The sequence below is a fragment of the Eutrema salsugineum genome, unplaced genomic scaffold (assembly GCF_000478725.1).
Source record: "Eutrema salsugineum unplaced genomic scaffold, Eutsalg1_0 scaffold_7, whole genome shotgun sequence".
NCBI classification, from domain to species: domain Eukaryota; kingdom Viridiplantae; phylum Streptophyta; class Magnoliopsida; order Brassicales; family Brassicaceae; genus Eutrema; species Eutrema salsugineum.
This window is the reverse complement of record NW_006256486.1, coordinates 9,936,707-9,963,011: the sequence shown is the minus strand read 5'-3', so window position 1 is coordinate 9,963,011 and position 26,305 is coordinate 9,936,707. Positions and strand designations below refer to the sequence as shown.

At 33.0% G+C, this 26,305-nt stretch overlaps 1 protein-coding gene and 1 pseudogene across 1 annotated transcript in view; both read right to left on the bottom strand.

Moving 5' to 3' along the window:
• Positions 1-296: 296 nt before the first annotated feature.
• Positions 297-13,680, bottom strand: LOC112083078 (annotated as a pseudogene).
• Positions 13,681-25,997: 12,317 nt separating this feature from the next.
• The window catches only part of LOC112083077 (glycine-rich cell wall structural protein 1-like), a 770-nt gene continuing 462 nt past the window's right edge, over positions 25,998-26,305 (bottom strand). The window contains exon 2 of the mRNA XM_024150802.1: positions 25,998-26,287. Coding sequence (XP_024006570.1) covers positions 25,998-26,287 — 290 coding nt within the window. The remainder of the gene's footprint in view (positions 26,288-26,305) is intronic.

The following is a 26,305-nucleotide window of genomic DNA, read 5'->3' as shown; positions in this document are numbered from 1 at the left end:
ATAAATCGATAAACCTGTTGGTCCAAAAATCATATTAGAATCTTAGCTCTAATATTTCTTTCTCTATCGAAGTCACTAACCGCATTATAACATTGGATTATGCAATTTTTGAAGAAAAAATTTTGGTTTAAAAAATCATATAAAAATCAATATCAACCATTTTTTTTTTGCATACGAGATACATTAAAGGATAACTAAAATCAAAACCAAAAAAAAAATATATTCGGATTTTAATACCCAACCTCTGATTACACACAATGCAAAAAAAAAAAGAAAAAGAAAATCCAAACAAGTTCTTAGAAGGTGAAAGAGAGATGAGAGAAGCCACCCAAAATTTCAACCCAAACAACATTGAAACTGAGTTTACAAATTTCTTCTTCCCACTTAAATTCAGCTTCCTTGTCGTCCAAGTAACACTTCCCACATGAATTCAGCCTCCTTACACATCTCTGGAGCAGCACTCAAATACGCCACGAATCTTTCTTTCACCTTTCAAGTCAAACCTAATGTTGTTATCACCAGTAGCAGTAAGCCCCATCTCTTGAACTATTCCAACACAGTTGAACATATTGATAAACCCTAGAGGTGAAAATCTGACCCCTGAACTTCCCAGTTCCATGACTGGCAAGAAACTGAACAAATCAAACGAAGATGGCTCTTGGGTTACTTGGATCGACTTTGATTTCGAGTTCATAAAAAGTATTTCCTCGGATTATGTTTTTGTAGACCAAGTAATCTCTGGCGTAGCTCACCTAAGGACTTGCAGCTCCGGGTTTTGATCCCACTCGATGTCTGAGATTTGAACTTTTCCTGAAACTGTGTTGTAAAATTCTTTGTATCACTTGAATATGTAGTCCCTTGGGCTCCAGCCAGCTCTTTGACAGTTAAATTCTCCAATTACTCGCCCAAATTTTAATAAATCGTCTAGGTTTTAATGAATTTTTGATCTTAAAACATTTGATTTTGGGTTTTAAGCTGATTAACCTTGTCGAAGTTGAAGATTTTGAGGATTGATTTTTTTTGTCAAACAAAACGTTCTTGAAGAGAGAATATACAGTGGGAAGAGCATTGTGGAGATACTTTGGGATGGCACCATCAAAGAAAGCAAGTTTCTTGATGATACCAAATTTAAGTGAGGCTTTGCAAAGTTAAGTGACCCAAATATGGAACATCTCCCAATCTGGTTGAATCATTTGACCCATCCAAAATTGTTGTAAGAACATTGAATCACGTGTAGTCATTGTTGCCAATACTCTCCTTGTGGGTCAACGTGGGTGTTTTGCCACCAAAAATCATCGGATGATCAAAATTCAAAACTTTGATATTGCTTAGAAAGTTATAAAAACAATAAAGGTAAAACCCAAAGCATTCTCTATATTATTATTGACTCTGTTAATATAGATTTGCTTTGTGACAAAAAAGAATAAGTCATTGCACTGTTGCATACTAGTAATGATTTCAGTTCCATTGAAATTCCTAATCATGGATTTGGTCAAGCCATAGTAGTAAGCTTGAACATATTGATAAATCCTAAAGCTGCTTTAGCAAGATCCTCTCTTCTTCCATGTTTTTCTGATATTGTCTCTGAGGTCTGAAATCATACACATACACATAAACAACAAATTGTATATGTAAAGAAGAAACATAGTGAGAGTATGTAACAGCTTACTTGAAAAACATCATTCTTGGCTTATGTAACTCCAACACTAGCAAAATAAGAATACAATGAATCGTAGAATTCATGAGCTTTAGAAGGGTGAATATTCTCGCGATAACCTAAATCCAACTCCTTTCAAAGTGTTTTTTTTTTTACCTCAAACGTTGTAAACCTAAAAGCTAAAATGCATTTGTAAATTTCCGGTGGGAGGGATAGTTGTACTTTTAAATGGGTTGATTCTCGAATCTAATAAAATGAATTGGCCAGAAAGGAAAAAAGTTATTAGAAAAAAAAATTGTCACATTCACACTTATTTTGTTCATGATTGGGTGCATGATGTTACTGATTGGTCTAGTTTTATCCCTAGAAAAACTCTTTCAGTGGGCAGAAAAGCAGAAGTAGCATAAAGGGGTCTGAGTCTCACATAGATAGACCTATTGTTGCAGTGCAAATTCGTTGCTTCAAATCAAGTGAAGTGGAGAATATTGTAAAGTACAAAAAGGAAAGCAAATAAAACAAATGAAAGCCTGTGAAAACTGGTCTTAGTTCGATTGTAAACCAGATAGCAGTTAAGATTTCAATGAAGAACCGAATCACTTTGATATGATTCACCAACTTTTGCTACATATAATTTTTATATCTAAATCCCTAGAATCCCAAATTTTATTTGCAAATTCAAGCAATTAAAACAAGTATATATTAATGAACAAGTTCGATTTGTTCACAAAATACGTAAGCTAAATTATTTTCCACTAAGTTATTTTGCTCATCAAAGATAGTTAAGTAATTGACAATACTTTTGCATGTATCAATTAATTAACCTAACATCTTAATTCTAGTTCATGACTCTAGAATAAGCATTAAACACATTAAACCCATTTATGGTTGTCTTCCCAGCCAAAAACTAGTTTTTTTAGGGTTTTAATTTTAGCCTAAACCCTAAACCCTAAACCTAACAAACACTACTCATATACAGTAGATGAAACAAATAACATGATTGAAATAGATTGTATATAAGAAATTAGTAAAGGAAAAAAAAACAGAATTAAATTCTTCTATGAAGGAGTCTCTATATTGTCTCCCCAAAACCAACGGAACTAACCTCTCTCTCCAAAGTCGGTAAGTAAAAAATGCATAAATCTATTAATAATTTTAAAACACGAGTTGGAGCAGTTCTGAAAACTTTGAGAACTTCTGAACCAAAATACAAATCTTTAAAAAGCTATTTACATGACAACTAGGTGTTTGGCCCATACCTTGTGCAGGCATAGATGTTTAAATATTGTAAACTAAAATTAAATATAACTAAATACAATTAATTAATATATACATAATAAAATAAAATAAATCCAAAAATGAAACACCATCCAAAATTAAAAGAAAAAATATTTACTAAATAAGTGTATTGAAATCACAAACCAATTGAATTAAGACAAAAACGAGTTCTTCGTCTTTACATAATTGTTTTTTTTCTTTTTTCTTTTTCTTCTTATTTATCTTTTAGTTTTTCTTTTTTTATCGTTTTTTTATTTCTTCACCGTCTTTCATCTTTATCTCTCCTTCTTTTCTCACGTTTTCTTCTTACTTTCTTTAATTTTCTTTTATTTAATTTTCTTTCTCCTCTTCATTCTATATGTCTTTTGTTATTTCTTATTCTTTAAGTTTTTTTTTGTCACATCTTCTTCTTGTTTTCTGTTTTCCTCATCTTCTTCCTATTTTACTTCTTCTTCTTCTTCATCGCATTTGTCTTCTTCGTTCTCTCCGACTTCATACTCTTCTTATTTTTCTTCATCTTTTATATCAATCAAATATATATGTACTTGAAAAATTTTAACTATTTCTCTTTCCCACCCACGCGCGCATCCCTCTCTCAATATTTATCTCTCATTCTCTCCTTTCCTCCTTGTCCTAAATTTGTATATATCATATGATTTAGATAACTACAAATAAACTAAGAAAGTATTTCGAAAATAAAAAAATACGAACACAAAAAATGAGCTCACATAGATTGAATATCATGTACCTATAAGGTTAACTCTCTCTATCACTTCTCTTTCTCTCCCCCTATTCTCTCTCTCTCTCTCTCTCTCTCTCTCTCTCTCTCTCTCTCTCTCTCTCTCTCTCTCTCTCTCTCTCTCTCTCTCTCTCTCTCTCTCTCTCTCTCTCTCTCCCCTCACACTCTCTTGCATCGACATGTTCTTGAAGCATCTATATGTCCCTAAAAGCTTTAACTCAATTTCTCTCTGTATCCCCCTTTCTCCAAATTCATTACCCATTTCCCCTTTTTATTCTTCAATATTTTTCGTCTTGTCATAATTTTTCTTAATATGATTTTTTTTCCTTTTGTTGGTATTCTTCTTCGCCTTTTCCTTCATCTTTATCATCGACGTCAATTTTCTTATTCCTTATCTTTTCTTTCCTGTTCTTCATCGTCTACAACTTCTATTTCATTTCTCTCTTCTGATTTTTCTTCTTCTTCTTCTTCCAATTTTGTTTTGTTCTACTCTTCTTCCTATTATTTATCTTTTAGTTTAGTTATTCTTCGTATTTTTCTTTTTTTTTTCAGTTTTTATTTGTCTTCTTCTTCAATCTCCAATTTTAAGGTATTTGCCTTCTTCTTCTGCTCCAATTTCTTCGTCTTATTTATCCTCATATTCTCCTTCTTCTTCTTCATCATCTTTAACTTGTACTTTTTTTTTTCTTGATCTTCTTTTTCTCACATTTTCCTTCTTCTTCTTCTTCATCGTCTTTGACTTGTACTTTTTGTTTCTTCTTCCTCTTATATATCTTTCGATTTTCTTATTCTTCACCATATTCTTTCATCTTCATCAATGTCTTTGACTTCTTCTTCATCATCTTTGTATTCTCTCAATTCTTCTTCTTTTTCAATTTTTATTAGCCTTCTTTATTCTCTACTTCTTATTTCTCTTTGGTCTTTATCAAACTCTTCTTCTTCTGGTTTTTCTTGATCTCTTTTTCATCCTCACCTACTTCATTCTCTCATTTCTTCTTCTTTTATTTTGTTTTCTTCCGGTGTTCTTCTTTAACTAAAACATCATTTTTTCTATATCCTTATTCTTCTTCACTATTTCGTGTTCTCATCTGCTTTTTTATTCTCAATGGTTTTATTCAAATTCGTCTTTTTTTAGTTTTTATCATCAACTACATCCTTTTCTTTATACTTATACTTCTAAGTTATAAGAATTATAGGTGAATAAAAGTAAGAGCAATATATATGATTTACTAGGAAAACTATTTGTACGTCTTTTTTAAAAATAAATAACAATTATGAATGAGTAAAAATAAGAACAATATAGAAATTATTAATTAGCAAAACCTAATTAGAAATCTGTTTAATTGTTTATTTTTATTGATGATAATTAAATTTAGAAAGTACATTAGGGAAAATAATTAAAATCCAAAAAAACAAAAAATCAAAGAAAATTGTTAAAATAAGATAATTAAGGAAAAAAATCAAAGACAATGCAAGGAACTGACGAAACTTATACTAAAAAACATTGAATGGATCTCCAAACATGAAAAGTATTCATATAGAAGCTGCACATAACAAAGTAGTGTACATCATTAGAAGAAAGGAGTGGGAACCCATTGACTTGCCTTATAGATAGCTTTGACATACTCGGTATCATCGTGAATTAAACTCAAAGCATAACATGCATCTTTGAAAGTAGGGTGGACAACACCATTAATTGTTCTTATATCCATCTAAAAACAGGGATCGGGAACGACATGCAATGAAACCCTCAAGTACTAGGCTTCGCCAGCGTTAGGGTTACAGATGTCTATAATACTCGGTCTGGAGTTGCCGCAAAGATGGGGGGTGCCATTGTCTAATTACACTTTAACTAACCTGTAAATTTATCGATGTAAACATCGCAGAAAAATGTTCATCTTCTGTAAAAACGATTTGAGATGGAGGCAGATGTTATGGCAAAATCTGAAGATCGCAGAGGGAAAGATTGCTGGTCGTTATAGAAAATTCATAAAAATTTTGAAGGAAAGAACTATTAGGCAGTAGATTTACATAATAAGAAAGTCTAGAAGCATAAAAAAAACATTTAAAGCACAAACTAAAATAAACAAACATGAATTTTTATTTACGTACCTGACGATTTTATTGTAAACATGAGATGAAATATTCAATTAGCGAAGTATGAACTATAAGAGTAGGTTGTCATTATGGAAATGCATAACTAATAATATATATATATATATATATATCAATTTTTTAAAAAAGACATGGATGTATTTTTAAAAAAGATGCTAAATCTTAGAAGACGGACGTTGTATATAAGATAACATGAAAACCGAGAGGAGTATATATAGCACGATGGATACGCTAGGGTTTAGATTAGTACTGACTTTGATATCGATGGCCCATAATTGAGGAAAAAGACATATCACGGATATTTCCACATAAGATTAATGATCGACCTATCATAACAAATTAAAACGACACATAATATTTTTTGATAATGACACATAGGACAATTGCTGTGGAGACGGCACATCAAATTTTTGACCTCGCAAATAATAATATAGATTGACTAACGACTTTAGGCAAAAACGTGGGTACCTTAGCTTTTTTCCGATTCCACTTCAATCGGTTTGACTCCAAATGCCTCCAAAGGCTCCAAAATAGCTTAACTCGTAAAATAACCTGCAAAGACTCTAATAGATTTAAAAAACACCAAAAGTCTCGATGAAAACTACAATACATGAAAACCGGTAAAAACTTTATTATATCAACTAGATTTTAATCCCGTGCGTCCGCATGGGAATTTTTTATTTTTTATTTCTAATATAAGTTGCATTTCTTTTTTTGTTTAGATATAATTAGTTTTTGTTATTTATTTTTTAAATAAAAAAACTGTTATCATATTTTAATTTAAACAATAAAAATTTGTATATTAGTAAAATAAGAGTATGCATTAATTAAGTATACATTGATCTAATGTTAATTATAAACTTTGTTATTATGTGAATTTAAATTTACACATAAACAATCTATATATCTATGAATTTGCTAACCCGTCCATTTAGTTATTTAAACCATTTTTAATATCTTACATGTTTTGACAAACTAACCCGTATAAGACTATAATTATAAATGTATAACCCTATAAATATTTACTAATATTGAATATTTTGACCAATTGATTATGAAAAAATATAATAAGATATTTATTTACTATTTGCGCTATTACAATATATATATATATATATAACTGGCTAACATGTTAGTTTAATTGTCTCAAATCATCTTAATATCTTACATGTTTTAATAAATTAACTCATAGACTTTAAGTATATATATATATAACTTTAATCAGCTCGATCATATTATTGTATAATATAAATATTTATTAATCTAAAATATTTGATATTTTAGACCGATTGATTATAATAAAATACGATAAAATATTTATTTACTATGCATTTTTATGAAAAGATTATTTAAATTTAAAATTTTAAATTAAATCTAACCTGTATTTAAGGAATTCTAAAGTATTAAAATTATTAATCTAAATTTTCGTGATAAATTTTAATTATAATTTTTTTTTTGAATTTTTTGAATTTAAATTAAATTGAATGCAGATTTTTGTAATTAAATTTAATTATCATAAATTTTCAATAATTTAAAATTTAAATTAAAGATAACCTAGATTTTAGGAAACCTAAAAATAGCTAAATTAATAACTAATTTTCGGAAATTAAATATAAATATAAAATAAAATATCATAAAAAAATTTTAGAACTGTTTGGAAGCAAGCACTAAAAATGCTTCTGTTTTAATATAATAGATTTCCCCAGATTTAGTTTTTGTTTGCCCAAAAAAAAAAAAAAAACTAAATAAGAGTAAGAGAAAACGCCGAGATTCACCTTCTCTTTAGAATACTGCAACAATCCTCCAAGTTAGTAATCAACATATTGCAAACCATCTCCAAATCGAACTATCATGTATTTCTCTGCAACAATCGCAGCTATCCCAGATTCTACCCATAGTCTCACAGAAATTTCTAATGGCAATCATTGCTAGGTCTCATCAGGATTTCATGGCACCACGAACCTTCTAGATACTCTTTCCCTTTTGATATCATGACAAGCCAACCTTCACACCTTCTCGCTGAAAAACCTATTAATAATACTAAAACACAAACAGGTAAATTTGAAAACTTTTAAGAACTTCTGTGCCAAAATTTTGAATGACTCCAGGCAAAAACGTGGGCACTTTTCTTCGTTAAACTTGCACCGATTCCACATCGATTGATTTTACTCCAAAAGCCTCTAAATGCATCAAAATAGCTTAATTTGTACAATAACCTGCAAAGATTATAAAAGACTCAGAAAATACCAAAACTACTAGGTATAAATACGAATAACCCATAGTTTTAAATAAAAATAACTATCTACTGTCGCTGCACATGTGCAGACTACAAATGTTTAGAAAACAGAATATTAGAATTCAAAAAATAATTTATTTATTATATTTTATCGTGTTTTTTTTATTTATCTATAGTAAATTAGACATCTGAATAAATCTTTTCAAAAAGAAAATTAAAATCGATACTCAAATTATATTATATAATCCATCGATAAAGTCTAATTTGAGTGAGCCATTTAATAATGTATTTTTCCACCATATCTATTACATGCAATCACATTGAAACTTTCAGAGACAAACAAATTGATATGATCTTTATAAAATTTCCTCCATCATAACCGTCAGACTCCACACACATATCTTGCAAATCGATTGTGATTCTTTGTTGTTTTAAAGGTTATATTAGTAAGTGTTTTAAAGAAACATGTAGAGAAAAAGATAGCTACAACCATGACGGTATTTTAATGTTGGTGCTTCAACATTTTCATTGGCTCTGTTCAGTTGGAAACTGATAGGATCAAAGATTTATAGCATTGGAAATTTCCTCAAAACAAATATTAGCAGCATAAGCCAATTATTATTGTTTATATATATTATCAATGTTTTTCAATGTATAATTTTTTTTTTAATTTTTTTCATAAAACTAAATCTATAATTTTATCTACAGTTGCTCCTTATATAATAGTAACAAAAAGAATTTATTTATTTTCTATGATTTGTCGAGTTTTTTTTTTTTTTTTGCTATCATGTGGATCATGCAATAGATAAAATTTATTAAAATCACTGAATTTTCATAGTTAGAAAGTATGGGCCCAATAGCATATACAAAATGTAACTGAAATTTAAAATTTAAAATTTTCATATATATGTTTTCGTCACAATAGATCAATAAATCAGCATTTACCTTTATTATAAATTTGTGCAAAAATAATATTTAATATTTTTTTTCTTTTTCATATATTTATTAACATATAATATATACTTCTTTCATGATTGAAAACCTTATCAAAGCCATCCAATACTAACAATATTTTATCCAAATTTAAGAAAAAACACAAATGAAAGGCTTATATTCAATACAATCTCCATGAAAAAATTCATAGGGAAACCCATAAAAAAGATGTGATTGGTTAAAGTTTAGAAACACTGAATCAGGTTTGCAATGAGGAACAGCAAAATCAACACCGAAATCCCTTAGATTTCCTTCTCAGTTCGATTCCATCATCATGCAGAATCCACACAAAAAAAGACACGAGCCACCAAATATATTAAGAAACGAAATATGTGACTTGAGCCAAAAGGTAAAACGATTAAATTGTTATTCCTTGAGGGGATTCTTCATCTTCTGACGTCAACATGTCTCTAATTCATTCTTTGTTATCTCCTCAAAGAGGATTGCATACTCTTTGATCGCACTATCTTCCACATAAGTGTCGTCTCATACTTTTCCTCTGTTGAAGTACATATTCTGGACTAAAAAAAGTCACTAAACTAAACCACTTTTAAACACAAAAAAGCTTATCTTCAGAGATATGTAGATAGAGAGACACATACGCTGTAATAAGAAGTATACAGGATGAACAAACGTTGATTAATACTCTGTTTTTAAAAAATCTGCAGAAACATGAAGAAGAGAAAGCAGAGGAACACTCCTTAGTTAAAGGAGAAAGGAACCGAGATGTTTGAAGTGGAGGTGGTGTTCGTAGTGGAGGATTCAATGAGAACGTTAGATGGAAGAGACGACGATAACGATTAACTCCCATTATTGTTATTATGGTTGGCTCGATGAACATAGTATGTTTTGTCCTTATAGTAGTGTGAAGCTACTTGTAAATTTGTAATGAACATTCCACCAGCCGAGTAGAGCTTCTCTCTGTAGATTTCATTTCTTCTTCTTCTTTGCAAAATCTAACTCTAAAGAACTCATACAGCTTCTTAGTTTGCGAAGCAAACTGTCCTTGAGATCAGGGCTATCACATCTTTGTTTCCCATCCTGTGATATCATATCGTCTCCACTAAGTTCTTTGGTCAGATGAAATTGAACTATTTTTTACACACAAATTAGTCAGTCAATCAGTAGCTTTTAGGCCATAAAATGACCTAAACATATAGATTAATGGTTTATAGAAGTTAGTATACAATACTAAAGGAAAAATAACGACTATGGAAACAATAAATTATTTGTATCTCTAGAGTTAGAGCTGGATTCTCGGGTAGACGCCTAAGCGGCTCAAGTAAAGCCAAGCCTACTGCACAAGTAAAAAAGAGAAAAAAATTTGCAGCAGGTGTAATAGAGGATATATCGTAAAGCACAAACAAAATTACTGTAGAAAAAAAATCAAATAATGATCACACAAGAAGCACCTTATTTTATGTTGGAAAAATTGGAAATATAGAACAACAAAACTCACTTATTGTCCTAAAAATATTGTTTTGCTTGTTCTACGAAAACTAGAATTTATATTCTAGTTCTACAATTTTGGTGGATTATGTGTTCTGTTATTTACTCTACTATCTACCAAACTTGGAATATGTATTCTACTATTTACAATATGTTCTACTAAGTGATAGAATATGTATTCTATCTTTTTCTCTATATTCTACAATAACTAGAATATGCATTCTATCTTTCTCTCTATGTTCTACGATATCTAGAATTGAAATTCCACAATTATATCTTTATTCTACTAGAACTTGTATTCTGTCTAGGTTGTTAAGAAAATCTAAAACAATGTAAAAAAATCTAAAATCTAATTAATTGTCAAAACAAAAAAACGTTTAAGAAAAAAATTCTTCTTGTACATCTCTTCTCTTCTGCGTCTATTTCTCTTTTGCGTCTCTTTCATATTTTTTGTTTTCGCAGTGTTTCTCTTCTTCTCTGAGAACATGTTGCATATCTATATGATTTGTGGGGTATGGAGATTAGATAACAATAAGGAGTGGAGATTTATTGTAATGTATAAATTGTCTTGAAATAAAAATTTGAGACTCACTTGGGCGACATAAACCAGTTTTGTAGTTGAATCCATAATTCTTCTGACACAAAATCCTATGAATCATCAGCATCTTCTTTTCAGTAACTTACTGTGTCCGACAACTTTAAGTCGGTGAAGAATGTTTTATTCCCCTTATCACCATCTGTTTTTGGAGTCAAAATTTTGAGAGCTTGGCAAGAAGTCATTGTGTGCATTGGGGTTATTACATTGCTTTCGGTCTTCAATCTTTGAAGGTTGTGTACGATCTAAACCAGATACAAATGAATCTTGATTCTTGAGAGTCATGGCCCATGGTTTTTTGGAGGAATTCTTGTGTACCCATTTCCAGATGGATATCTAAAGCCTGCGTAAAAATTACATCATGTAGATTCTCGAACATATAACTGTTAACTCCATCTAAGTTTTTTACCTGTTAATATAGGAAGACAAGACAAAATAATGTAAAATTTTTGGTCGGGGAAGAAAACAGAATTTTTTTCCCCGTGTCTTTGCTTTTATGTAGATTAGGACTTTTTCTTATAAGGTTACTTGGAAATCTGTTCGGCAACCCTATTTTAAACAATTGTGTTTAAAGAACTTGTGTTTAAAGAATTTGTGTTTTCAGGGTAAAACTGGATTTTTATTATTATAAATTCTATTGGGACAATGTTTAGTATTAAAATCCTAAATGGACAATAGGTGAGTTTTTTGTCCTATATTTCCAATTTTTCCTTTTATGTTTTAGTTTTGAAATCGGTCTCAATAACTTTACAACGATTAAAACAAAAATTTGTAACCCAAGAAACAGGATAAAAAACAAAATGATAACTGAAAATTTTATCATAAACAACATGAACCAAATCCATTTAATACTATAAGGAACAAACAAAACAAAAATATAGTGATGAACCATCATCGATTTAATCCAGAATTGAGGATACTTTGCCATACAGAACAAAAGATTAGGTGAGAATATTTGACCTCAGGGAGTGAATTTGAGACCGGAAGGTGTATAGGTTCATAGAGACCAGGGTGTATAGGTCCATATGATATGCTAGGTTCATATGATATTCACGTCTGAGTTCCTTGGGGTAATTTGGTGTTATATTTAGTGTTCAATTTGTTCCATATGATAAAACTTAAGCATTCTATTTCTTTATTTTGTAAATAGCGAATGTTATTAGGGTGTGATAGGTTTTACTAAATATCAGTTTTATTAAATTTGAAAAACGGTTTGATTGATAATGTAATAAAACATTAAACTAATATTTTTAAACCCGACCCATATAATGATTTGGAAAATTCTTCAAATTGTCGGGTTACTGGGTCAACCTGGATCAGTCTGAGTCAACCGCGACTCAACTAAGTATATATGTTTGTTAATTGTTTTTATAAAGTTCATCATTTTAGTTACAATTTTTCTGCTGTGTGTAAAAAATGAGTTATTCTAAAAATTTATATCATCGAATCAAATTAACTATTACATATCTTTTTCTGTATATTCTTATTTTTCAATAAAATTTTAAATAAAATATACATTAAGTATAATGATCATATTAATTATATTTTTCACATCTGTAATTATATTATTTTATTTTATATTTTTTCATTGAATTTATTTTCTATTTAAATTATTAAATTTTTATCAGAAAATTTTATATTATAAAACATTTTTTGTGCAACTAGTTACTTCCATTAATTAAATTGAAAATGCATGAACCGCATACAAAGAGTTTTTCCCGAAAGAAGCAGCAAATACATTAGATAAATTTTTTGATAAACTTGATAGAGGTGAAGTCGAAACTTTTGGTGAGGAGTGGGATCCTCGAGAATACCATGAAGCTCGAAAACACAAAAGCCTGAGATGATGGCTTGACCAGATGTAAGGAGTCGGATTTTACCGAGATTGTCCTTATTACTTTGGAGATAGTTTGAGGAAGATCTTCACGGATTGCCATATCTTCTGCCACTAAAAGGGAAATGACGAATTCAAGAACTTGGGATATAGACACCATATGCGATAACGCCTTGGAATTACTCATATAATCCTCAATTTGACATATATCATTTGTGATAGATTCAGGGAAATGTACAGACACCACAAACAAAAATGTTTTGGATTTACACAGAGTACCTTCCTGTCGAACAAACAATACGATATGGATGCCAATAAAAGCCACAAATGTGGGAATGATGGGAACTATAGCCATCGGATCATAACTAACTACACCAGGATTCCACAAGATCAAATTCATCTCCTCGACAATAAACCGATTTCTTTCCAAAGAAGAGGAAACGGAGAGCGAGTAAAGACGAACCTGGGGGACTGGGAGAGGAGCGTTGATAGAACCCTCAGTAAAATAGTGAAATGCTCTCAAGGATGCCGTCATGGCAGAGGTCGGACTGAGGCGAGCTTCTAGATCTCTAAACCCATCTCCGGGGAGGAGACGAAGACTTCCCGACAATGAACGTCCAGATTCAGCGGAGGATAGCATGTGGGAGCAAACAACGACGGAGATCTGCACCAGAGATCGAGGCGGAGGATCGGGAGGAGGAGGCGGTTCCGGCGGAGGCTGGGTACGAGCAGGAGAGGAGCAGTCAAAAAGGGAGAGTTGAGGAGCACCAACCAAACCTTGAATCATCGCTGGAGAGAGAGACGGAGCAAACGGAGGACACGGAGGTGGAGAGAAAAATATCGTCGGTGAGATCAGGAAGCGAAGGAGGAGGATACGCCCACGTCTTCAGAGGTGAACGGCGGAGAGAGCAGTGGAGATCCGGAGGCGAGAGTTCATATCGAAGAAGCTGAACGGCGGAGGCGGCGTCTCGGGAGATGTGCCTGGGAGAAAATTTTAGGGCGAACTCCTCGTGTTACGATGTATTTTTTACTATAATATTTTTTTATATATTATTTATTTATATTATAAAACTTATTAATGCATAATTGTGAAAAAGTAATAAACTATTCACTAAAAAAACTGTTATTATTACTAAATATTAAAATATATATATATATACATATATTGATTATATCATAAAATCCAAAAAAGTAATGCAAAAAACGCTAGCCAATGTCTTTTGATTTTGCTGTTACCTCCTCTTCTTCATCTTTTGTTAGTCTAAGACTCTAAGTTCTTTGTATCTTGTTCTAATTTACTTTTCAGAACTATTTTTTTGAGAAAAAATCTCATTATTAAGTTAATTTAATTTCATTTTCTCGTAAAATCTCATTTTTCCATCAAAAACGTAAAATTTCGTTTTTCCTTAAAAAACGTAAACTCTTGTTTTCACGTTAAAAAACGTAAAATTTTGTTTTCCTGTTAAAACGTAAAATCTCATTTTTCCGTCTAAAACATAAAATCTCGTTTTCCCGTCAAAAACGTAAAATCTCATTTCCCGTTAAAAACATAAAATCTCGTTTTCCCATCAAAACATAAAATCTCGTTTTTCCCCTCAAAAACGTAAAATCTTATTTTCTCGTTAAAAACGTAAAATCTCGTTTTTCCGTCAAAAACGTAAAATCTCGTTTTCCCGTAAAAAAACTTAAAATCTCGTTTTCCCGTTAAAAACTTAAAATCTCATTTTTCCGTCAAAAACATAAAATCTTGTTTTCCCGTCAAAAAATGTAAAATCTCGTTTTCCCGTTAAAAACATAAAATCTCGTTTTTCTGTCAAAAACGTAAAATCTTGTTTTCCTGTAAAAAAATGTAAAATCTCGTTTTCCCGTTAAAAACATAAAATTTATTTTTTCCATCAAAAACTTAAAATCTTGTTTTCCTGTCAAAAACATAAAATCTCGTTTTCTCGTTAAAATGTAAAATCTCGTTTTCTTGTCAAAAACGAAAAATCTTGTTTTCCCATAAAAAAACGTAAAATCTCATTTAATAATTTTGATTAAATAAATATTTGAATAATTTTGTTATTAAAACATAAAGATAAAGGTATATATATGTTCAAATGAAAATGACCAAACAAATAAAGATTCATTGCTCATTTGTCAATTTCTCATTTAGATGTTCGTTTACTCATTTGTTATATGCATCATTCAGATGATTCATCTGGATGAATCATTTAAATGAATCATCTAGATGCAAATGACAAATGAGCAAACGAACAAGTAAATTAAAAAATAGAGTAAAAAAATATTTTTGCAGGCGAAACTCATTATGGAGCTAATACGTAAGCAAAACATTTTGAATTTCACTGTGAAACTGACACATCAGCAAATCTAAGTATGTAGATACTAATAATAATAAAATATAGGAATGATATAAATCAACAGTGATCTTATTATGATCCATGATTTCTCTATGTAATCTATTATATTAAAACAGAAGCATTTTTAGTTTCTGCATTCAAACAGTCCCAAAGTTATTTAAAAAAAAAATTATTTAGAAACTCTTTTAAGATTATCCCAATTTATTGCAATATTATTTTTAAAAAAAATATTTTCTGTTATATATAAATCTAATTCCGAAATTAAGATATTATTAGATTACTTTGGATTTCCTAAATATAGATTAGATTTAACTTAAAATCCTTTTTTTTAAAAAAAATTGTTATTAAATATTTTAATTTCGAAATTTAGATATTAATTTAAATTATTTTAGGCTTCCTTAAATATAAATTATATATCATTTAATATTTAGATTTAATTTAAGTTATATCTAATAATATGAAAATTTACCTTAATGGGAGTTAAATTAAATTATAAAAATTTAGATATTAATTTAAATTACTTTCCATTTATTAGATAGGTTAGATTTAATTTAAAAATTAGACTATATCTAAATATTTTAATTGAAATAATATTTTTATAATATCACATATGATAAAAAAAATATGCTTACTGTAGTTTTTAATCAAAATCAATAAGTCCAAATTTTTATAAATTCATAATGAATAAATATATAATATAATGATAGGACGGATTAGGATTATGTTTTTATAATTTTATGATCTTTTACGTGTTAGTTTGTCAAAACATGCAAGATAGTAAACTTATTTGAGACAACTAAAAAGATAAGAAAATTAATATTCAAACAAATTATATTTAAACACAAAATAAGTATCAATTACATTTATAATTTGTTAAAAATGAAACTCTTATGTATTACGAAATTCTCGTGCGAATGCACGGGGTTAGAATCTAGTTTTGATTTAAGATAAAGTACCACATACTAGATCAATGTTATCAGAGCAAAAGAACTGTTTTTTTTTTTTTACTTTATATGCTAGTCTACTAAGCCATGTTGTTATGGCGTAATGCTTAGAAAAAAAAGGATTTAGGCCTTCCAATATTGGAGTTTCTTAAAAAGCCAAATGGTTTTCTTTAGGCTTCTTATAAGTTCGAACTTGCCTACATGTTGTTAATGAAGCGAGTTCTATGTCCAGGATGAGGATAATTTAGTTGAAGTTTCCACTAGATTGGTGATTACTTTAAAGTTCATAATGATCAGAAGATTCAAGTAAATAGGGATCAAAGGTCAGAAGGCGTTCAGCGTTCTCTGAGCGTGAACACTAAGATGACTACGGTGGCCACATTCCATCACTGATTTACCTTTTACGACATTCACTTAAAGATGCGTCAGTTATGTGTAAACCAGTTTCCCTAAGTTTTGCTAGCCTTCCTCATTGTCTAGATTTGTGAGGTTCAGTTCCATCAAAATATATTTCCTACAATAATATCCTGAATCTTTTTTTACCAAAAGAATGGGTTTTAGTGGATTTTAAAATAAAAAAAAATCTTTACTGTCGGATATTTAAGACCAGACTACCAAAATAATCGATATGAGCTATATTGTATCTCCAATTATATGCCGAGCTTTGGTATCCATTGCCAAGTCTATAAGGATCAAAAAGTCGGGCCAAAGAACGAGGTTTGGGTAATAACCTCCAAAACTAACGTTGTGTAGTACTTTGTTGTAGTTTACATATATTGAACCTGAAGTCTAATCTATCTACGGTTTACATATCTCATATTTTAGAAAGAAAAGAAGAAGATATCAATGAATGTTAGTGAATATTTAGTGGATAGAGAAATGAATGTTCGTGAATATTTATTTATATCAAGTAAAGTAGAGAATGTAATTGTCATTTTCTTGGACACATTGTTATATGGGAGAGTTTCAGATTTAACCTATATTTCAAAGTCAAACATTAAACTAACCTCTTTTTTTTTTTCTCCAACTTTTGCCATTTTCTCACAATTTTATCCTTCCCACCTAAACAATTAACGAAAATGCCATTATACATCTATTATTTCGATTTTTCTTTAATTTGGGTAAAGTCTCCTTGGTCCTTCTGAAGACCATTTATTTACGAAAATGCTATTTTCTTCAATTCCTTCAACCACCATGAACAACCACGAAATGAGAATAAATGCTTTCCAACCAATTTTAAAGCTGTAATAAGTAAATTTCTTCTCCAAAACATCTGGGCTAAGTTACAATGTGTTGGGCCATGCATTTTCGGTGATTTCTGGTTACTCGACACCTGGGTTGTTTAATTTCGGTGAAATCCTGAGTTCTGGGTGCTTAAGAGAAACTTAGGCGAGCTCAATTTTGTTAAAGGTAATCCTCGCACTTCAATTTCTCCACATTTCAGTTTTTATATCGCGAAAGTAGACTTCTCGTGAAGTATACTGAAGTCTACTAGTCAACATAAGGTTATTTTTGCAATTGACTTCTTAAAAGTAGACTTCGTTAAACTTCACGAGAAGTCTACTCGACATCCTTTAAAAACAAAAAAAAAAGCTTAGTAGACTTCGTTTGAAGGCTCAAGAAGTCTACTAAAGAAAAGAGGTTATTTTTGTAGTTGACCGTATTTTGACTTTTGGATTTAGACTTCCGTATGAAGTCTACTGTTTACGTCTGCATAAGAAGTCTACCTTAAAGTTACTTTTGTAGTTTGACCAAAAACGTATAGGTCATTTTAGTGTTTGACTATTGTTTTTTTAAAATTAAAAAATTAAAAAAATTCCGAAAAACTTCAGTAGACTTCCCAAAGAAGTCTTCAAACTGTAGACTTCTTTGAGAAGTCTACTTATATTTTTCGGTCAAACTTAGAAGGAATCCTTTTTTGAGTAGACTTCATTGTGAAGTCTACTCAAAAAATTCAATTGCAAAAATAACCTATTTTTTCCTTAGACTTCTATTAAAAATGTAGACTTCAAATGTAGACTGTTAGAGAAGTCTACTCTTACATGAAGTCTACAATAGAAGTCTACTTTGTTAGTCAATGCATCGGTCAAATGCTAAAGTAACCTTTTTGGACGGAAGTCTACTGAAGGAAAAGTCAACAGATTGGTCAATTGCAAAAATGACATTTTTTAGTAGACTTCATTAGTAGACTTCTTTATGAAAAAGTAGACTTCTCCTGCAGTCTACATTTGAAGTCTGCTATAGAAGTCTACTTTTTGACGTTTTTTTTTAAAACGCGTTTTAGGTAAATTTATAAAGTATTTTTCAAATTTTTTGGAATAGAATTGCTTTTTAGTAAGTGATTGAACTACCCAGTGCATTTCATTTCATTTCATTCGATATTTATTGCTGAATCAGAAGTTTTGATTTTTAAGCTACTTAGCTTATCAAAGTAGACTTCATCGTGTAGTCTACTAATGTTCTTCTCGTGAGAAGTCTACTCTTGATACAAAAAGTCTGTATGCAGTGTTTGCTAATATGGTTTATATGGATATTTTTTCAGAGTATGGCTCAAATTCCAGTTGTGTACGAGGAGTGGAAGATTGAGGAGAATTCATGGCATTTTGTTGTTGACATGGGCAAAGGTGGAAGAATGTGGTTTTTGAACGATGGTTGTACCTTGGGGGAGCTTACTGAGATGGTGCGAGATGATTATAACTTGGGCAAGAAGACTGAGGTCATCGAGTTAACCTACTCACTACCAGTCTCAATGTTGCAAACTATGGCTCCAGATACACCTCCAATGCATGTCACCAATGATAGACAAGTTTCAAGCTTGATTGCGTTAAGCAGAGTGCATATGGTACGTCTTTGTGTGTCCACTCGAGTGGAGATGGATACTGAGGAGAACCAGGAAGGATCAGATGAAGATTTAGGTGAGGAGTCTGAGGAAAATTCAGAACATTCTACCGATGATGAAGCAGACAGTTCTGATGTGAACGAGGATGGAGAAGATGTCGACGATGCAGCTTACTCTGACGGAGAAGATTACAGTATCTACGGTAAAGTGAAAGATGAAGATGAAGTCTGTATTGAAAATGTCAGAAACAGATATGGTGAAACAGAAAGCACGCCCATGTCATGGTCTGATAATATATATGTTAGGGCAAGTTTCCCTACAAAAGAGAAGCTGTTATCAGAGGTTAGATTGACTGCGATAATGTTAAAATTTGCTTTTAAAACAGAGAAGTCTACCAAGACCCTGTTTGTGGCTAAATGTCGAGTGCAAAGATGTGCTTGGATGGTTAGAGCGAGCATAAAGAATAATGCATCCACTTTTTGGGTGACAAAATATGTGAAAGACCACACATGTTCAATAGCCTATCGAATGGTTCAGCGTGGGAAGTCTACTCCTAAGTATATTGGCAAGCTGTTTATAAGCCATTTGGGCATCATTGATGGACTTACACCAGAATATGTCAGGGTTTCAATGAAGCATATGTTTGGCATCAAGATGGATTACACTACTTCATACAGATTTTTGCTATATGCCCAACAATTGGTCAGGGAAACAGCTGAAGATGGATATGCGAGTCTCCCAGCTTACCTCATGGATACTTACTCCATGGTTATATTCTCTTTAACCATGGATGGCAGCCATGATGTATTTAACCACATTCGTGGTCTACTTCCGGCAGAGGCAACGAAGATGAGGAAGACTATGCAGCACATCAACAGGTGTCCGACCACATATAAGAAGCCTGACGAGTTTCACGAACCGGTCTTCCATGTTTTTGCTAAGGCACAATTAAGGAGTTGTGTTTGTATAAATCTGCCAAACCAGCACTGGATGGATGATGAAAGCCTTGTCGACTCATATGGCGACAAACTCTGCAGTCCTTGCTTATGGAAGTTGGAATGTGCCATATTCTGGAAAACAATTTCTGGGTTTGCAAATGAATGGCCGCGTTGAAATTAGTTGACTCCATGTTTTATGTTTTTGTGTTTACTTATATGTTTAAATGACATTAGTAGACTTCTGTAGTAGACTTCGTTTGTAGACTTATATTTATTGTAGTCAACATATTTATGAGTGCATGGTCAATAATATTTCCGTATACACTATCAGAAGTGCATGTTCAATAATATTTCACAGGATTCAGTGTTTAGGGTGAAATCGAAACTTATAAATACAAACATGTTAATTACTTAGTAGACTTCAGTACAAATAGAATTACAACTTAGTAGACTTCAGTCGAAGACTTCAGTCGTAGACTTCAATTTAATTACAATATCCTAAACGAAAATACAACATATTTGGCATTTTAATTATACGATAGGTGGCCAAAAAACTTCCACACCTATCATCTACCAATTGCTAAAATGACCTGCAATCACATTGAAGGTCATTTATGCAAGTAGCCCAAAAGTTGCCATAAAAATCATAGTTAGTTTTAAATACGGATACCCTAAGCTTTCCTATCATAGACATCCAGCCCGGTTGCATCTAGCTTATCATGGCCCCTAGCACCTATTTCGTCAAAGATCTCTGCAGCCATTTTCTCCTTGATTTTTTAAATGTTTTTATCAAAAAGTTGCGGAGGAAATGGCAAATCTTAAGCATGACATTCGATGTACTTCAGGCAGTAGACTCCGCAATCACCACTCTGAATGTTTTGAGGTATCTCCGTACCTGGTACTCGCTAATGGGTGAACGGCATGTAGGGGAATCGCCACTTGTCTTCATCAGGTGCACAGGTCTGAAGAAGGTAGGGTATCATAACAGCGAGAGGCTCCACAGCTTCGTCAATTTGGGCGTCAGATGCATGTTTGGTTCCCGCATGACTATCCCATATCGTGATATGCCTCGTCACAAATGAAACCCAGATAGCTATCCGATGGTCCCCCTTGATGTGCAACATTGAGTACAAATGGTCGACATCCACGTCTTTCTAGTCTGGCAGTAGATAGGTAATTTGCCAGTGTAGTACGAATATGCTCCAGGTGGTAGAAATTTGCCAGAACCATTTTCATTCGGCTCAGAGTTTTTGAAGTCATTGCAGTCACGCCTCCAAACAGTAGCAAACATGGAGTTGAGGAAACAAATCCGGTCGGATACAAACCACTCCGGATGCTTGGATAATCGCAGCCTGAGTACGTTAATGTAAGCTTCCATGTGCTGCACATTAATGAAAATAAGACATGAGTGAAGTCTGCAAACGAAGTCTACTATAGAAGTCTACATAATAGGTCTACGTATGAAGTTTAAATATGAAGTCTAATATGAAATAGTAAATCACTAACCGTATCAGCTAGCCATTTCGTCGGTGTCCGGAGAATGTAATACTAGTCGATCAAAGAGTTTTTTGGACGTCTTGGATATGCACTGTATAAGTGAAAAAGTGAGACAGGAAATAATACTATGAGGAAGTCTACTTACATAAGTATAGAAGTCTACTTACGGGTTTGCTTTCACAAAGTTCATTAGAGTGGTATGCTTCGCCTTGACACCGGTTTAATCGAAAGGATCATATCCACGGATACGGCCGGAGTGAGATTCCGACGTTGGAATGATCGCCTTTGTGGTGCTATTTCCTAAGTACGGATTCTTCTGTGTCGCAGCCAGCTGTCAGTTTCTGGCACTTGTTGCTCGGGAAACTATCTGAGCCGCTGCTCAGGCTTTGGCATTTTTTGGCTAGTGCAACTGCGTCGAAGTCAACATCACACGTCTTTGGGTCAATTTCACAAAAACTAGGCTCGGGGGCCTCTTCTTCCTTCATGGCAGCCTTCTTTCCTTTTGGATCCCCGGGGGCGTTAACACTCTCACTCGCACCAACGTTGACATTATCTTTCATCGGAGCATCATCTTTCTCTGAATTACTCTGCAGTTTATTGTCACAAACAGGCATGAATATACAAATGACTACACCAATGCTATAATTTAGTAACATGTTTCATCATAGTCTGAAAATTGTAAACAACTAGTTTTTAAAACATAAAAAAAAAAATCTCACATGGTACATAGCACTATTAAACATGTTCGAATTCAAATGACATTAGTATTAAGTATTCCTATCTTTGTGTGATCTTGTTCGCATGAAATGTTTTCGTATAGGCGGAGGGTTTTTGGTACTAACCCCTTCATGCTTCATGGATCCAGTGACCTGGTGCTGGGTTGGCTCTACATTGTCTTTAACCTCTTCCTCAGTGTACTTTGCCGACCCTGTAGTCAACTCCTCTACCGCGCGCTCTACAGATTCAACCTTCTCGGTGAGAAGTTTGATCTTCTTTTCACAGCTACCAAGACCATTCAGCATCTTGGTTGAAAAGCTTTTGAAGCATTGGTCGAAGTGCGCGTTCATAGTAACGACAACTCCGACCCCTTCATCACCAACGAAAGAGGCGGCAGAGGCGGAGGTTGTGCAGGCTCTCTTGCGACTTGATTCATCTGAGGGAAGGCTCCTCTTTCCTGCTTCTGCCTTGACGATGTGTGCACCCAAAACACCTTCCAAAGGCCAGTGGTTTTTTGAGAACTTGCAATGGGGGTCATGGATTGCATTGACAATCTTGACAATATCCAGATCCTGTTCCTCATCATCCCAAACTAGAAACATATCCGCCAAGTCCTTAGCCACGCAGCACTGTATGCGAGCCTGGAAAAACACAATAAGTAAATGAATTACTAGCCATATGAAGCCTGGAAAAACTTCGTATGAAGTCTACCATTGAAGTCTACTACTGAAGTCTACAACTGAAGTCTCACACTATCAATATTTTATATAGAAGTCTACACATGAAGTCTACTTCTGAAGTCTACTTTGTAAATTCATTACTACATAGAAGTCTACTACGGAACAAGACTTCTAAAGGAGAATGACTAGACTAATACAGTACATGTTTTAGCATGTTGGCTTTGACGTTCTTTCGTCCTCTTGATCCTTTGTAAGCCAGCATAAGAGGTGAAGGATCATTTGGCAATGGTTCGCCAAATTCAGCAGCAAAATCCGGCAGAGCATAGTACACCCACACTTGAAGAGCTTGCACAAATCCTTCTATATGAATGTTTTTGCTGAGATCTTTCTCCTTAACAGACTTGATCAGATGCTGAAAAGCAATTCTTCCCCATGAAAACTCCTTAAAACCTTCGAGATCCATCACTAGTCTGGCATGGTTGACATTTGTGGATAACCCTGGTCTCGTTGCCACTATGAAACCAGCATAGATCCCAAGATATCCCAATCGCAGCCTATCATCCCGAGACCATGATGAGCAGTTGGAACAGGCTTCAATAATTTCGATAGTGCTTGGGCCCAACTCGACATCGACCCCCATTAGCTCCCAAAATGCACGCATGTCATCGGAAAGCTCAAGATCAGTTACAGCCAAGTCATCCACGTACCCGCAGTTGAATCTGGTGATCTCCTCAAACTCATGCAATGAAAACCGAACTGGAGTGGTACCAATCAGGCTCCATATCTCGTACCTCTGCTTGCAAACTATCTGAAAGGTCAGCATGTGGTGCACCAAGTCGTGGAACTTTAAAAAGACAACGGTGACTCGTAAATCTCTTCCCATTCATCCTCTTGTAGAGCTGACTTTGGTGCAGGTACCAGCCTATAATCATCAGCATAATAGCCGATGCTTTTATCCGGGGCTGGCTCACTGCCTTTGGTGTACAGTCTTCTAGGGAATTCAGAGGCCATTATCTAACACAGATTTCTGCATCAACGGTAACAAAGCTCTAATGAGAAAAACTAGTTATAACTAACGGGTTGAAACTATACACGAATGAAGTCTACTTTTACAAAATAAAGTCCTACTTTTTGATACAATGAAGTCTACTTTTTCAAAATGAAGTCTACTTTTTCAAAGTGAAGTCTACTTTTTCAAAATGAAGTCTACTTTTTCAAAATGAAGTCTACTTTTACAAAATGAAATCTACTTTTTCAAAATGAAGTCTACTTTTGCAACATGAAATCTACTTTTACAAAATGAAGTCTACTTTTTTGCAAAATGAAGTCTACTATTGCTAAATGAAGTCTACTTTTTCCAAAGGAAGTCTACTTTCACATTCTAAGTACAATCCGAGTCGAGAAGTCTACTGAAGCCAACCGAACCAATCTAAATATAAAAAAAACAGTATATGAAGTCAACGGAAGCCACATGAAGCAATCAAAACATCATAAATACTGCATATGCAGTCTACTGAACCCAACCGAAGCAATCAATACATGATAAATATTGTATATGAAGTCTATTAAAACCAATAATCCAAATGGAATCTACAAAGTTTATAGTGTTTACAGCCGTTATTAGATGAAGCCGGCGTCGAGAAAATGCAACCAGATCTGGGGAAAAAAACCTAAGTACTCAAACCCGACGGACAAAATTACAGGAAGATAGAAGAAATAGAGGAATAGCTAAGTATATATCTTCGAAAGGACATCTACTAACCGTTTTGAGGCAGGAAATGACGTTAACCTCCAGCGGCGAAAGTAGATCTGCAAAAAAAAAAACCTAATTTCAGATCTGGACACTGGTGGTTACGAAAACGGAAATGTGATGAATACGGAGGAGTAGGGAAGCATGGGGTGTGGTTGGAGGAAGAAAACTTGCCTGAACGGGTTTATCGGCGGCGGTTCTGTAAGTCGGCGGCGCCGGAGAAGAGAAACAGAAATCGCCTTCGACTTTTTTTTTTAACACGAACTTTCGACGGTTTTTTTTTTGTTACGAGATCTGTAAAGTTCCTTTATATAGTCTGGTAATTCCGTTTGGTTCGGGTAAGTTTTTTTCGGTTAGGGTTAGTAATTTTACGGGATCTAGGTAAATTTACCCGGTTACGGGTAGTTTTTCTTGGTTAAGGGAAGTTATTCCCGATTAAATTTTGGTTTAAATTTCGGTTAGATTAATTTATTCGGTTTAGCAGACTTCAATATAGAAGTCTACAACTTTTAAAACCTAAATAATAAATTTATTTCTACTTAATTTAAAAACATAAATTTCCATTTAGCAATATGAAAAAATAATTTCTGTACATTTGGGTTAAGATTACGGAATTTATGAATGTAAATTTGATACCAAAATAATTTTATCTAAATTTTAAAATTAAATTTCCTGATTTAATTACTTAGTAGATTTCATTTCGATAAAAGAAATCTACTATTAGACTTCTTTTCCTTTTTAGTTGACTTTGTCAGGGTGTAAACGGTAATTAGGACATCCGTTTTTTGTTTACTCATACAGGATTAAATGGTTTTTCACTACCCCTTTAGGTTATTTTTGCCAAATGTTTTGTCAGAGATCTACTTTTGTATTCAAAGTCAAATTTTATGTTATTTTTAGCAAAAACTGCTTGTTATATTTTAATAGAATCTCTCTTTAATATAGCATTTGAGTTTATAATTTAGCTATATTATCATGTAAAACAATTATAATCCGTTAAAAATTAACGATAATTAAGTAAGGTAGTCTCTCGAGAAAATATATGTTGCTAGTTGTAAAGAAAAAACATGCGTGTCATCACAATTTGCTAATGAAAATTAGCAATCATTTGTCATCGAATTAGTGATGGATTGTGGATACCTCATTTCTTCTAATGTTAGATACAAAATAAAGGATCTCGATTGATTTGAAATTTAAAATTCTGTCATCATTAGTTATATAATCGCTTGAAAATATAGTCTTATTCATTATTAATATCAAACACTAGTAAAAGAACGCGAATAACATAGAGTGAATAACACTAAGCACCATGCATGCAAACTACAAAGGAAGTACCGGCATGGAGCGCCAAATTGTTAACGGTCACTGCCGTTTCTGATTTAGTGTCGTCGGTTACCAACGCCACCGCCACCACCAGCTCCTCCTCCTGCACCACCTCCGGCTCCAACTCCTACGCCAACATTTGCTCCTCCTCCTACACCACCGCCGACTCCTCCACCACCTCCTAGACCACCACCAAGTCCTCCACCACCAATAACACCACCAAGTCCTCCACCTCCACCTCCTCCTACACCACCACCAAGTCCTCCACCTCCACCTCCTCCAACACCACCGCCAAGACCACCTCCACCTCCACCTCCGACAGCACCACCGGCACCACCTCCAGCGCCTATCCACCTCCAACAGC